The sequence below is a fragment of the Myotis yumanensis genome, unplaced genomic scaffold (genome assembly GCF_028538775.1).
Source record: "Myotis yumanensis isolate MYYU_CA2020_CCGP unplaced genomic scaffold, mMyoYum1.0.hap1 SCAF_1, whole genome shotgun sequence".
NCBI classification, from domain to species: domain Eukaryota; kingdom Metazoa; phylum Chordata; class Mammalia; order Chiroptera; family Vespertilionidae; genus Myotis; species Myotis yumanensis.
This window is the reverse complement of record NW_027223752.1, coordinates 10,415,499-10,430,676: the sequence shown is the minus strand read 5'-3', so window position 1 is coordinate 10,430,676 and position 15,178 is coordinate 10,415,499. Positions and strand designations below refer to the sequence as shown.

Here is a 15,178-nt window from a genome sequence, read left to right as displayed (position 1 = left end):
AAAATGAGCATACAATCTAAATGTACTGAAACATACAGGGTGAACATTGTATCCTATGCTTGCACATTAAGTTACAATTTAGGCTCAAAGAAAAGTCTGAGCATTTAATAACTAGGGCATATTATGAGGATGGGATTGATAAACCTAGCTCCTCCTCCTCCTGTTGTCAACATCAAGTGCTCTTTATCTGGGGCCCATGAAGTATTGGCTAAATGTGTAGTATGTGAGTATTCATCTAGACAGTTTTTAAAAAAAAAAATATTTTATTGATTTTTTTACAGAGAGGAAGGGAGAGGGATAGAGAGTTAGAAACATCAATGAGAGAGAAGCATCAATCAGCTGCCTCCTGCACGCCCCCCACTGGGGATGTGCCCGCAACCAAGGTACATGCCCTTGGCCGGAATCGAACCTGGGACCCTTCAGTCCACAGGCTGACGCTCTATCCACTGAGCCAAACCGGCTAGGGCATCTAGACAGTTTTTAAACATGCACCAGTGTTGTGGTTCAAGAAGCAAGGTCCTACCACCACTTTACACTTACTCACTTTTTTTAATAACAGCAAGTTTAATAAACAGTTTTTATTAAGATATAATCGCAGCAAGACACTACACTTAAAACAGAGACCATTTTATATCCCCTGAAATATAAAATAATGTGTGTTCTACAATATGCATGGTATAATAAAAATATTTATAGGGTCTAGGTATCTTCTTAAACTTACTGACATGCACACTGTTTCACAGCAATCAACCATTTCAAAAAAAGGGTCCTCTAATTGAGAGAAGTCTGAAATGTTGAAGGACACCAGGGAGAGTTACATTTAAATCCAACTGATAAGAAACTGGAAAGAGCCAATCAAAGGCTGACTAAGCATCTATTAGGGTATTAAAAGTTCCTGTATTGAGGGGGAAACATGATTAGATTATATTTAAGGTACCTTAAAGGATATCTATTAACACTGTGCCAGTTTCTAATACTTTTCATTATCAAAGACACTTCTTACTATACATAAATGGATCCCATGTTTAAAAATTTGTCTGCTAAACTTGCATATTAACTCTGTTCAGTCAAGTATGTAACTATCCATCATAAGACCAATATATTCTCTCACTGAACTAAAGTGATGTTAGCCAGAAGTGTACACTTGATCAGGCTGTGCAGCATTACTAATACAGTGGACCCTCAGTTTTTTAACTTAATTGGTTCTGAAAGGCAGTTCAAGAAGCAATTTGTTTGAAAACTGAATCATTTTTCTCCATTAGAAATAATGTAAATTGAATTAATCTGCCAGACCCCCAAATGATTCCATCGTAACCTTTCTTATATACAGTACATATCTAAGCTCTATCGTTCTTACAACTTTCCTTTTCACTTTTCTCCTATTACTAACCTAAGATTCTTCAGATCCATGGTGACTTACTGTATATATTTAGTAATCAGCAACAAAAGCCAAAAAAAAACCCCATAAAAATATTCATGGCACAATTTCTTGAGATGTTAACAACACAAGATTTAGCAGTAAACTCATACTCCCACATTCTCTTCTTTGACTCCCGAAAGACACATGACTGATTGTGTTGTTGGATCGAGAACCGAAATTTTGTTCGACAACCAAGATGTTCTTCCATGAACAACTTGGTTGAGAACTGAATTGCTCAAAGTGGGAGACGTTTGAGAACTGAGGTTTGACTATAGTGAAAATCTATAATCTTATTCAGAATTTTTAAAAAGAGCTCAAATCCCCCTCTTTACTATCTTCAAGAACTTCTAGAGATCATGGATCTCAGGCAGGTAATCTGTTCCACATTGATGAGTACCTGTTCAGGTTCAAAATAATTTACATGAACATTATAAGATCAACATGCCAGAAATGATCTCCCTGAGCCTTAGTTTCTTCAACTTTAAAATGAGTACTGATGCATACTGTTATGAAAAGTGGTGATACCACTCACTGGAACAAATCTAAAACCATCACATTAGTATATAAGATAGATTTAATAAAACTGTAAGCAACTGCTCTGCTACAATGTATATTCAGAATCATTGGGAGGTTTCAATCAGAGCACAGCTAGACATCCGCTCCTAATTATCCATGTGGCAATTTGGAAGTTAGAAAAGTTTTATAACTTGCCCTTCTGTTTTCCTTGAAGAGCCTAATTTTCATCAAATCACCTTGCCTGTTAATCAAAAGGTTAATCATTAATAGACATGGATTTGCTCATTCATCCTCAAAATAGACTCAATCTTTCCTTTTTCTTAGGATATGCTTTTACATTTCAGCTGACTAAAACCTCAAAACATGAATTTATGTAGTTAAGTATAAAATATTAAAGCCAAATAGTCTAGTCTCCAACCATTCAAATCAAACCTAAAGTTTTTTTAAGAACACTAAATACAACAAAGACCATTAAACTACTAGAAAAATGTTTCATATTGTACCAATGTTTTGGGACAAATAAATCACCATTAAGTAAATTTAGGAGTTAGTATCAGCTTTCCTATGTATTCTCTGTGTGTTTTCAAGCAAGTCACAATCTTTAGGCATCAATTAATGTGCAAAATAAAGACAATACTGATTTCCTTCTAGCAGTATTTTAGTGTTGGTGATAAAGCAAAGCACTTTTATAATTTATAAAATGATACATGCATACATTTATAAAGTAACGTATGTATGAACGTGTTGGTAATATTCTTTATTTTAAATTATTTTATCTCTGCACCTTCAGGGCAATGAGGAAACTGATACCGATTTCACTGGCTTTGTAGAGCAATATGTGTGTGAGTTCTAAATAAATACCATTTGTCGATAGTGCTAGTAGTACTAAGTGAGGGAAAGATTTACTTTCTGGTATCTCTTACATATAAAAAAATACAAGGAAGAATATACTCAAATTGAAAGTTGCCTTAAAAACTGTAACATCAGTATAAAGTCCTCTTCAGGCTATGTAAGAAATCAGATTCTTGCCCTGGCCAGAATCTTAGTAGCTCAGTTAGTTAGAGCATCGTCCCAATATGCCAAGGTTGGAGATTTGAACCCTGGTCAGGGCACATATAAGATCAACCAATGAATGCATAACTAAATGGAACAACAAATCAATGTTTCTTTTCCTCTTTCTCAAATCCATAAGTAAAAATTTAAAAATGAAGAAATCAGATTCTTATCTACACTGAGTTGCTGTAGAGGAATACAAATATTTCTTCTGCACTGGCATCTACAACAATGAAGGACTTGTGTTAATGGCTGATGATTACATCAGTTGCCACTTTTTTTTTACACTTTAGGCAGAAACAATAAAACTGAGTTGTTTTACCTTTTGAGTATCAAAGCTCACCTGCTAGGCTACCTGGAACATAAACTTGGCTTAATACAAATCAAGTTTTTTTTAAAATTTAGAATGATTGTTTCATATGCTAAAAATTGATAGAAGTTGTATTTTAGAATTAGACTGGCAAAGTATGTTGTAATCTGTTCTTAATTTTTCATTATAAGGAATCAGAGAGTAAATTTTCATTCAATCACCAACTGAGAGAATAATATGCAAAATAAAACACATCTTCAAATTTTTACCTGTTGTTTCTGGTATGCAGTGTTAGGATTTATTTTGGATTCTAAAAGTAGAGAGCCTAGGAAACAAAAGAAAAGATATTCCATTATGTAACTGCAAAGCAGCAAAACGATATATTCTTTACATACACACATATTTTCTTTTCTGAACATTTGATGCACATACAATTTCAGCTAAGGAAATTTCTTATTACAGGAATTACCACACTTCTCCATCTTCAAATAATTTATCTCATTGTAAGCTAATTTGCACACTTCTGATCCCCCCACTCTCCCACCAGCAGTAGCATAAGACTCATGATATTTAGAAAATAACTACTGCTTTGTGACAAAAAGCAAATTTTAAAACTAAACTTTCCCCTCATCAACCAGTTCGTTTAACCCGCAATGCACTAATCTAATGTCAGGTTCTGGCCCAAAATGCTTAAGAAGCAGGTTTCTTTGCACCTGTCTCTCACCCAAAGCTTTCATTTCTTCTCATATAACACTTAACAGCTGCTTTACCCATCCCAAATAGTAACTAGACAGTTGAGAAAAGGGCACTTATCAAAAGTCTTCAATTAACTTTGTAAATATTCTTGTACTGTTTTAACTACCAGAACAAAAATTGTATTCTATTATTTCCCAAAGAAATCAGAGTATGTTAGGTATATTATAGATCAAACTTATTTTTTAAAGATGAATCATGGCATGTAATTACACTTACAACATGCTTTCCATGAGAAAATACATCCCCCAAAAAACCTATTTTGAAATATATCATGCCCTAAAAAAGAAAAAAAAAAATCATCTCTAGAAATCTACATAAATAAGACAGTACAGTGAACAAAACAACCGGATTACTTTGTAACATTTCAGAAGATGCAAGAGGTCTAGTGTCATAGAACTAAGGCAACTAAATAAGTAATGCTTCTTTAAAAGTCAAACTGCACAAAAGCTCAACCTAACCGAAATAAAAAAAAAAAAAATGATCAAAATTAAAAACGTTTGCTCTGGCCGGTGCTGGTTGAGCATCGACCCATGAACCAGGAGGTCATGGTTTAATTCCTGGTAGGGCACGTGCCTGGCCGTGAGCTTGATCCCCAGTGGGGAATGTAGAGGAGGCAGCAGATCCTAGATCCTCTGTCATCACTGAAATTTCTCTCTCTCTCTTTCCCTCTCCCTTCCTCTCTGCAGTCAATAAAAACATTTAAAAAAAAAAAAAAAAGACGTCATTGGCAGTGTTTGTAATGATAAAAAACTAGAAACAATCTCTATGCCAGATGTTCTCAAAGTGTGGGGATCTTAAGTGGTCTGGAAAATCAAAATTATATTTATACTAGAAACCCAGTGCATGAAATTGTGCACTTGGTGGGGGGGGGGGGGGGGATCCCCTCAGCCTGGACCTGCGCCCTCTCACAGTCTGGGAGCCCTCAGGGGATGTCCAACTGCAGCGGAGGCAGGAGAGGCTCCCACCACCACCGCTGTGCTTGCCAGCCGTGAGTTCTGCTTCTGGCTGATCAGTGCTCCCCTTGTGGGATTGGGCCAAAACTGGCTCTCCAACATCCCCTGAGGGGTCCCGGATTGCGAGAGGGAGCAGGCCAGGCCAAGGGACCCCACCAGTGCACGACCGGGGCAGGGAGAGACACGGGAGGCTGGCCAGCCGGGGAAGGGACTGCTGGGAGGACTCCAGGGAGTGTCCGGCCTGTCTAGCTCTCTGATGGGCCAGACCCCAGCAGCAAGCTAACCTACAGGTCGGAGCGTCTGCCCCCTGGTGGTCAGTGCACATCATAGCGAGCGGTTGAGCAGCTTTAGCATATCATTATAATACTAGAGGCCTGGTGCACGAATTCGTGCACGGGTGGGGTCCCTCTGGGTAGTCTGCAGGGATCAGGCCAAAACCCGCAGTCCCACGCTGCCTGCAGCTCCTACCTGCCACTCCCGCTCATCCTGGCCCCACTGTGCCTACCACGGGCTCGCGCCCAATCAGTCCCGATCAGGAGAGGCTCCTGCTATCGCAGCAGCACTCGCCAGTCATGAGCCCTGCATCTGGCGCCCTCCTAAGGGGACTGGCCTGTGGGATTAGGCTGAAACCGGCTCTCCGACATCCTCCGAGGGGTCCCGGATTGCGAGAGGGCACAGGCCAGGCTGAGGGACCCCACTGGTACATGATCAGGCCAGGGAGGGACCATGGAGGGCTTCAGGGCGTGTCCAGCCCATCTCACTCAGTCCCGATTGGCTGGACCCCAGCAGCAAGCTAACCTACCCATCGGAGAATCTGCCCCCTGGTGGTCAGTGCACGTCATAGCGACTGGTCGACCAGTCAACTGTCTTCCCCCTGGTGGTCAGTGCTCATTATAGCGAGCAGTTGAGCAGCCTTAGCATATCATTAGCATATTATGCTTTGGTTGTTCAGTCGTTCTGCCATTCAGTCTATTTGCATATTACCCTTTTATTATATAGGATTACGCTCTGATTGGTTGAACAGCCGACAGGTCAACCAGACACTTACTATATTAGGCTTTTATTATATAGGATTACTAAAAGGTGATTTGAATTTTCTATCCTTATTTTTCTTAGTGTCCGTACTGTGATATTGTAACAGGCTAAATGAAGAGAATCATCCTTTTAAAAAAATTAAGCCAGGCACTAAAGAGATTTGTAAAACTATAAAATAATGACACTCTTTTTCATTAAATTTCTTTTTAGAAAAGCTCTTGAAAGTCTTAGTTTTAATTTCTAATATAGTAAATATCAATAGATACAACCTACATAAACAAAAGCTTTTGAGGGGTCCTCAATTTTAAGTGTATAAAGGTATCCTGAGGAAAAAGTTTTGAGAAGTGCCACAAACAATGTACTGTGTGAATTAAACATATAGTGGAATTATTATTCTACTTTTAGATGAGATAGATCTGTGTATCCAGACACTAACAGATGCACCAAATATACTGACAAAAAGGAGGTCTATACAACACTCAGGAAATGGGGGAACAACGGTAGTAGAGGGGAAATGCCACTCAGAACACCACCAAGACAATTATGGGTCAAAGCAGTCATACATTGACAGCAAGAAAAACTCACAATAAAACAAATAGTACACTTTGAGTATAGTTAAAAATGTTTCCTCCCTGCTTCCCAATACCTTGGTTCCTCCTATAAAATGCAATGTGAGAGCTTTTTCCTTTTCTTTTTGTATCCTGTTGCCAAGCCCCAATAAACCTCATCAAAACAAACACCTCCCAGGAGTGGGGTGAAGGGTAGTTGGTAATGCAGACCAAATTATCATTCCAAAAAGTTTATATTAGCCTGGATGCAGCCCACAGATAGCTTGTTTGATTCCTAGTCTAATAAACATATTCATATACATATGTAAAAATTTTAAAATGAAAAGATTTTACATTATTGCCGGAAACTGGTCCATCCTTCCTGCTTGACACAGTCGCCGCAGGAAAGAAACATCTGCACAGCATATGTTTCAAGGGACCTGGCATATATAGCATATTGTTCTTAATATGTTTCCTCTCCTTAGCACCATGTGTTTTAACCAAGGTCACCTCTACGAGAAAGGTTGTTTCCCCAGGTGGGGATTTTTCCCTGAGGTTAGGGAGGGGATACAACCCCTTAACTAAGTGCCAGGCGGGTAGTTAAGCTACATAATCTTTACTCCCTGGAATGGATATAAGAAACGCCCTAACCTTTGTAATAGAAATTGACAGGATTAAAATCGGCTGGTATAAATATAGATGTAACAAGACAATAAACATCACATCCTCATCAGATCCTGATCAGTTCCTAACCAGAACTCCGACCAGAACTTTGGCTGGAGATCCTGGCTAGAGGTCCTGACTAGGCTGCTGACCAACTGAAGGCTGTCTTCGTGTCATTCCTTCTTCACCGACTCCGTCCACACCTTTGGGGACCCCTGGACCTGCTGGGGTTGGACTCCAGCACATTATAATAAATCTAGATGTCTTGCTGGGTGCAGGAAAAGACCACAACTATCCAATCAAAGAACCAATACACCCTGGCCGTGTGGCTCAGTTGGCTGGAGCGCTGTCCTATATACCAAAATTTTTCAGGTTCATATGGTAGGCAACTGATAGATGTTTCTCTCTCCCTTCCTCTCTCTCTCTAAAATCAATAAAAACATATCCTTGGCCCTGACCGGTTTGCCTCAGTGGATAGAGCGTCGGCCTGCAGACTCAAGGGTCCCGGGTTCGATTCCAGTCAAGGGCATGTATCTTGGTTGCAGGCACATACCCAGTGGGGAGTGTGCAGGAGGCAGCTGATCGATGTTTCTAACTCCCTATCCCTCTCCCTTCCTCTCTGTGAAAAGAAAAAAAAAAAGAAAGAAAGAAAGAAAAAAAAAAAACATATCCTTGGGTGAGGATTTTTTAAAAAATTCAATACACCAAGACTTATGGTTGGAAAAAATAATACCTCATAGGGATGTTGTAATAACTGAACATTTATATTAAAAAGCCTATCCTAGTATCTAGTACATAATTAGCACTCTTGTTTTTTTAGGGCATGAACAGAGTATCATCTCATTGGCATCACTGTACTGATAAATATAGTAGAAAAATTAGTATTGAAAATGATGATCCAGAAACACATTACAAATGAAAGGCTAACTAACAGGCTCATTACACTGCTTAAAAAAAAAATTCAAGCATATATTTAAGAAACATTACATGAAAATTGTTGCGTTTTAATCTCTGGTATACAGTTTTATTGAGCTAGAAAATTCATTTATTTAGAAGTTATTTCCTTCTTTTGGAGAACTGAGTTATTACAGTCTCTATAACTTCTGTGGTTCTATTTTTAATATCAACCAATAACCAATCAGATTCAGGCAGTATGGGATTATCTTAGGTCTCGTCCTTACTTTTGATTTGGATAAACACTTAAGGATTTCAGAATGAACAGCTCCAGCTTTGTCACTCCTGAGTAAGCAGTTAAACCTCTAGGCCAGTGGTTCTCAACCTTCCTAATGCCGTGACCCTTTAATACAGTTCCTCATGTTGTGGAACCCCCAATTTCATTGTTACAAATTGAACATAATTAAAGCATAGTGATTAATCACAAAAACAATATGTAATTATATATGTGTTTTCCGATGGTCTTAGGCGACCCCTGTGAAAGGGTCGTTCGACCCCCAAAGGGATCGCGACCCACAGGTTGAGAACCGCTGCTCTAGGCTTTTCCAGTATATAGTTCTTATCAATGCTCAAAGCTAAGGGCAGGGGCTCAGGTACAATGCTTCACTGGTAAGAAAAAACACCACCAAAAACGAGTTAATGTAAGTCCAAATCTCATCTGGATAGGAGACTAGTGAATGCTTTATACCTATAGCAGGTCTGTGTTCCAAGTCCCTCTCTTCCTGATTTTGTGGTCCACCAAATTACAGATGATATATAAAAACTGAAATGGTTTAGGAAAAAAAATCGGTAGCATAGGCCACACCTATGTCAAGTCTTCACTAGCCCCATCAACTATATCCAATGTAGTTAATGCCCCTCAACTTTGTTATCACCTGCAACAGATGATAAATAAGGGTTTGGTTATCCTAAGCCTATTAATTTTCTACAACATAGGTCTACACAAGAAAAAAGTATTTAAATCAACTTTTCAAATGAACTATTTCTTTGTACTGATACTATGCTCTTCTTGGTAGCTAAATCTGAAATACTTCCTGTATGCAAGATTTATAAGAATAGCAATGAAAAATGCTGATGCCACCTGGCCGGCGTTCCCAGTGGTTAGAGCATCAGCCTGTACACTGGAGGGTCTCAGGTTCCATTCAGTTGCAAGTCTGATCCCTGCCCTCCCCACCTCCAGGCACATGTGGGAGGCAACCAATTGATGTCTCTGTCACTTAACATATTTCTCTCTTCCTTCCCCCTCCCTTCCACTCTCTGAATACCATTGGAAAAATATCCTCACTACTCTGGTGAGAATTAAAAAACAAAAACAAAAAACTGATGCTTTCTTTGTTCATTTCTCTCACCACAGCAGCCAAAACAAGACAGACTTTCCCACCCCAAAGTGTTCTGACCTCCTTTTCTAATTATAGTAGGAGTAGAGGAAACCAAGTTCTACCAGAGGCAGGACAGAACTCCAATTTTTACCATTAGTTAGCAGTGCTACCTTAACCAAAAAAACATTCCCCAATGTCTCATTTTCTTCATGCCTCATTGAGAATTTAAATCAACTTTTTATTGATTTACAGTGAGAATTTAACCTTTTAAACTCTGAAATAGTCAAGTCATATAATAGATAAAACTCTTCTGAAATGTAAAAAATACTTTATGAAATGAGGTAAACTATCTTATTAAAGAAAAATACATGTTCCTACTATCTCTTGCCAACAGGAACCTATTGAATAAGGATGCAATGCAGAAAATGGGCTCAGTGGCTTGTTGGGACATCTATCCTTTCCAAGGTAAAATGGGCTACAGATTAGCCAAGCCACTCAGCTTCATGGGGAAAGAGCATACTTACCCAGACAGATGTGCCCTGTAATTGGGAGGCAAGAGTATTTCCATTCAGAAATTGCACTCCTGATTTTCAGATGAGTGTCTAAGCTACTCTAACAAGATAAATGACTCATTGTATTGAAGATCGTAAATACTTTCTATTTTATTCATCACAATAAAAAGAAACTTCTCAATGATCTTAAATGGAGAATGAGGAAAGCACACAATAAGCGATAACCCCAACTAGCAGTCAATACAAAAACTCCCATGTGTGGCTTGAAGATAGATAAACTATAATTTTAAAATCTTCAAGGCTAAATTTTTTTTTCATTTTCTTTGAGATAAGTCTGAATCTAAGCATAAAGCAGCAAATGCAAGTAGACAATATGGGAATTTAAGACTGAACAATTAATGATAATAAAATAATTGATACTAGTTTTAAGTCACAGACTAGATATCTCAATCAAACTCAGTTTGAACACTGACCTTGCTTCCTAACTAAATTGTTAAGAAACCTCTCTAAACCTCAGTTTTCCTATCTGCAAAATTCAGCTAATAATACGTCCTATACCAGAGGATACCAATAAAGAGTCTTTGGCACATAGTAGGCACTCAAAAAAAATTGGTTATTCCTATTTGCAATTTTCCTGTTAGAAAAAAACCCTGATTACTAATCAAATTAAAGATTACAACAATATTTCACAAATATTTACAATTTTCTAAATCCACTCTTTGGATTTAGTTTTCTTTACAATGTAAATTTAACAACTGTACATCAGTTAATTTTTCTCTAATAGGGAAAGAGATGAAATACGTTAAGTCCATTGTTTCAGCCATTCAACCAGCCTTATTGCTGGATCCCAAACCTTCCAAAGGGAGGGAAGGAGGTTTGGGGCTATTTCTAAAGTAGTGAAAATAAAAATGAGGGGGAAGGGAGGGATTCCCGTATTATTATGTTAAAAGAGTATGATTCCCCATACATAGAAGACATTTATGACTTTGAGATTTAATGCTTAAAAACAGTTTAAAGAAAAGACTTTGAGTCCAACTAAATACATGATGTGAAACAGGATTTTGTCTCAGTTATAAGATTTCAGAATCTTAATGGCAAATCTACTCATGCTTTCATCTCAAAAGTTAACTGAACCTACAAACAAAGCCCATGCCTTCCAATTTACTATGTAAAAAATTTTCCAAGTATCCCAAAATGTAGAGGTTAATAGTCATACAATAACACTTGACATAAAAACTTATATTTTAATAGTCCTCAGAAAAAAATATACCCGATGCATTCAAAACCCTTTAAAATGCCATCAAAAGGAAATAATTTTTCTCCAGTTTTAAGTTATTTTTGGTAGCCATATTAAGCTAGCTAACCTGTTGGCAATATACTCCAAATTACCATTCTTCCATTCAAATTGAAAATCAATGTTCCTAGAATCTTCAATTATACAAGGGTGAGTTTGTTTTTTATGTAAGTGGAATTCTGGATAGAGAGTCCAATTAAAAGTCTTGCACCTGAAACTTGTATAATTTTGTTAATAGTGTCACCCCAGCAAATTCAATAAAAAGGAAAAAAAATTTAAAAAGCAATTTGAAAATAGTTTTACCTGACATGAACATTGTCTTTAAGTGAAATTCACCGTAGGCCACAGAGGGAATTGGCAATCACAAAAGAAAGTCTTTAAAAAGGTGAAACCTTTATTTTTTTTTAACAACTTGGTCTTTGAACCTTGAGGGCTGTTTCCAAATATTTGAAGCATAGGGCAGATTCGAACGGTTTTAAAGATTATCTGCCAACTTTCCCCCACCTGTTAACCGAACCAAATAACGAATATACCTTTAAGCAATCAAAACAGCTGGCATCGAATGATTCCAAACTTGCAAGACCTTTACACAGTGAAACCACACACGAAATTCCGCACTGCTAATGAAAAGGAAAACTAACAGTGCGGAATCCGCCTCTACTTTCTCACAGCAAAGCAGCATTTTTCCTCTGTGTAGAGGTGTCTGAACCGTGGAACAGTGTAGCCAGCCTGCAACAGGATCAGAAAGATGCAGCAGAAGTGCTTTAAAAGGAAAAAAAAAAAAGCGGAGCGAAGTGTTCTCCAAAGAGGGAAACGGCGGAGAACTCCCCGGCTCCGAACGGAGGTGCGGGCCGGCTTCGCAGACCGGTGAGCTGCGGCGGCAGGTCGGATGGATCCGGGCCTTTCTCAAGGTCACTGTCGCGCACAAGAACCGCACGGCCCGACTCCCGGTCCGGCTCCGACCTCCCCTCACTCCTCGGGGGCGCGGCACAGCCCGAACCCGCCGGGCCCCGCTCGTACCCGCAGGTGCCGCCGGGCGCCGGGAGCAAGAATGCTTCCAGCGCTCTCCGAGCAGCGCCGGGGCCGGGGGACCGGCGGCCCGCCCTCTCCCGAGGCGGCGGGCGCCCCCTCCGTCCTCGTAGGAAGCGGGCCACCAGCCCAAAAGGGACCCGGGAGGCGGGTCCCGCCGCGCAGGGGGGTCACTCACCGTCGCTCTCGGCCCTGACGAGCAGGGACATGCCCTTCAGCCGCTCCACGTAGCCGGACGACACGTGCCCGGTGCCCCGGTCGTCCCACTGCCGGTCCTCGTTGAGCGTGTAAACCTTCACCCGCCGCCTGGTATCGGTCATCGTGCCGCCCAGGGGCCGGGGCAGAGGCCCCGCCGGAGTCGCCCAGGAAGAGGGGCCGGGGAGGCGGGAGCCGAGGCGGAAAGACGCCCGCAAGCGGAGGGCTCCCCGGCTTCACTGCCGCCACAGGCCGCTGCGGGGCCGCGCAGCCGCCCGCATGGCCCGCTCCCGGGCAGAGCTGTGGGCCCCCGCCTTTCCTCGCCTCCGGGGCCTCGGCGCTATTGTCCAGCCCCGGCCAGCCCGGCCGTCCCGAGGGGGGCGCGCAGCGCTTCGCAGCCTCCCGCCCGGCCGCGGTGCCAACTCGGAGCGCCGGTCACTGCCCTGCTCCCGCTTCCACCATGTCGTCCGCGAAGCCGCTTCCCGCGCCGCCGCCGCCGCCGCCTCCTCAGGCGGCCGCCGCCATGTTTTCCTTCCTTATACCTGGCCCTGCCACCGCAGCCGGCGGCTCCGCTCCGCTCTCCTGCTTCGAGTGTCCCACGCCGACAGGCGCCTGCCCCTGCCGCAGCTGCTTCCCCTGCGCGGGAGACGCCGAGAGCCCCCAGGAGCCGAGCGCCCCAGGCTATTGGAAACCTCTTTCCTCCGCCGCTGCCACCGCCTCTTCCGTCTTCCTCACAGAGCCAAAGCCGCCGCCATCTTGGTTCGCCCCTCAATAGCGGCGCGCGGGGCCACCCAGGCAGCAGCTGCAGGGGCGGCCCGCTGACCCCACCATTTAAAGAGACAGGAGCGAGGCCGGGAGCCTCGCTGCCTCGAAGGCCTCGGACGGAGGCGGGAGGCGGGCGCCGAGGGGCGGAGGCGGCGGCAGCACAGGGTGCGGAGGTGGGGGAACGCTGGTCGCGCCGGTGACGGCCGGGCTTCCTCGCGCTCCCTGCACGCACCGTCGTGCGAGCGCGGGGCGGCGTGTGCGTGCGTGCGTGCGTCGATCCGTCTGCGTGCGTCGCGCCCTGTGTTCGTCATCAGCCCGGCTCGCGGATTCGGCGGGGTGGTGGACCCGCCTCCTGCCGGGCGGTGGCGCTCGTGTTCTGGGCCCTCAGCGAGCTCGGTTGTCGGGGACTCGGCGGCTCGCGGTGCAGCCCGCGGTACTCCACCTGGGGTCGCGGCGGCGCGCCCGCTTCTACGACTGTCTTTTCCCGGCCGCCTTTGGGGCTGGGCTGGGGACCCGGAGCCTCTCGAACTCGAGGCGGTTGGGGACCTCCTGGGAAAGGCCACAGGTTTGGGCAGAGAGGACAGCCAGTGGCTTTGGGAGCTGTGTGGGGCACTCGCTGGTGTTGCGAGTGTAGAAACTGGGGACATTTTCTCGGCCTGGGACCAAGTCCAGAAAGTGACTAGTCTTGCCCTGGCCGGTGTGTTCAGTGGTTACAGCGCGTGGGCCCACGGACGGAAGGGTCGCGTGTTCGGTTCCGGTCGAGGGCACGTACCTGGGTGCAGGGGAGACAGGCAACGGACGTGTCTCACATCCATGTCTGTCTGTCTGTCTCTCTCCTCTAGTCCCTCCTTCCCCTTTCTACTCAAAAAATCACTGGGAAGGATATCCTGGGTGAGGATTAAAAACCAGAAAGTGACTAGTGTGAAACCTCACCTTGCAATTCAGCTGCTACCTCCATTTCATTATCCTTTATCAGCACAGTTATTTCCTAGCCGTCCATGTTGCAAAAAGAACTTGTGGGACTAACAAGAGTAAAACGTGATACTGAGGAGTCAGGATAAGTAATTCTCAAAGTTACAGGTTAAGCACGGTTAATCTTCATAAGAAATAACATTCTGATTTTTCCTTTCCTGCAAGTAATAGGCACCATGTGAGGGGCTTTTCCCGTTTGCCAGGCTGTCTAGATCACGGGTGTCCACTAGAAATAAGATGCGAGCCGTATATGTCATTTTAAATTTATAGTAGCCACTTTGTAAAAGGATAAAGAAACTGCTGGCATTTATTTTAACAATTTTCTTGAGTGCAAGCTCTTAAAAACATTAATAAATAAATAATGAGACATTTTACATTTTTTTGTGTGTGTGTACTAAGTTTAAAATGCAATGTGTTTATTACCCTTGGTGTAAGTTTCTATTTGGATGCTAACTTTTCATTGGAAATACCTGATCTGTATTTAGATTTAATTAAATTTGCCATCAAAAAATATTCACGTGCTCGTTATTTCAAACATACTTAAAATGTTTCCCAAACGGAATCAACTACAGCACCAATTTTTTTTAATTTAAAATTTAATTAAAACTAAGTGTAGTTTAGAATTCAGTTCCTCTGGCCGCATTTCAAGTGCTCAGTAGCCACACGTGGCTATGTCTACCCTCAGGGCGACAGGTGGTGAACACTAACAGGAATTTCACATCAAACTTGCAGCTTCGCTTGAGTTCTAACCATGTCTTCAGAAGGAGGCCTGAGCTCTTCCTCCCCCAGCGTGTCAACTACAAAGAAGTGTTTGAGAAGGCAGCTTGAGAGTTCCATCATTTACAAACAACGTGAAAATTAGACAGAGATCCTGAAGAGATTGA

General features: G+C 42.6%; 2 protein-coding genes across 3 annotated transcripts in view; both read right to left on the bottom strand.

Moving 5' to 3' along the window:
* The window catches only part of LOC139009467 (serine/threonine-protein phosphatase 4 regulatory subunit 3A), a 37,595-nt gene extending 24,246 nt beyond the window's left edge, over positions 1–13,349 (bottom strand). Inside the window, exons 1-2 of one of the 2 annotated variants that reach the window (XM_070413759.1) lie at positions 12,541–13,349; positions 3,569–3,624 (exon numbers count right to left, since the gene is read on the bottom strand). In XM_070413759.1, the coding sequence (XP_070269860.1) occupies positions 3,569–3,624; positions 12,541–12,682 (198 nt within the window). In that variant the 5' untranslated portion in view covers positions 12,683–13,349. The remainder of the gene's footprint in view (positions 1–3,568; positions 3,625–12,540) is intronic. The other variant, XM_070413763.1, reaches the window with a different exon arrangement.
* A 283-nt stretch (positions 13,350–13,632) lies between these two features.
* LOC139004173 (cation channel sperm-associated auxiliary subunit beta-like) overlaps positions 13,633–15,178 on the bottom strand; it is a 104,450-nt gene continuing 102,904 nt past the window's right edge. The window contains exon 27 of the mRNA XM_070407328.1: positions 13,633–13,871. Within this exon, the coding sequence (XP_070263429.1) occupies positions 13,633–13,871 (239 nt within the window). The remainder of the gene's footprint in view (positions 13,872–15,178) is intronic.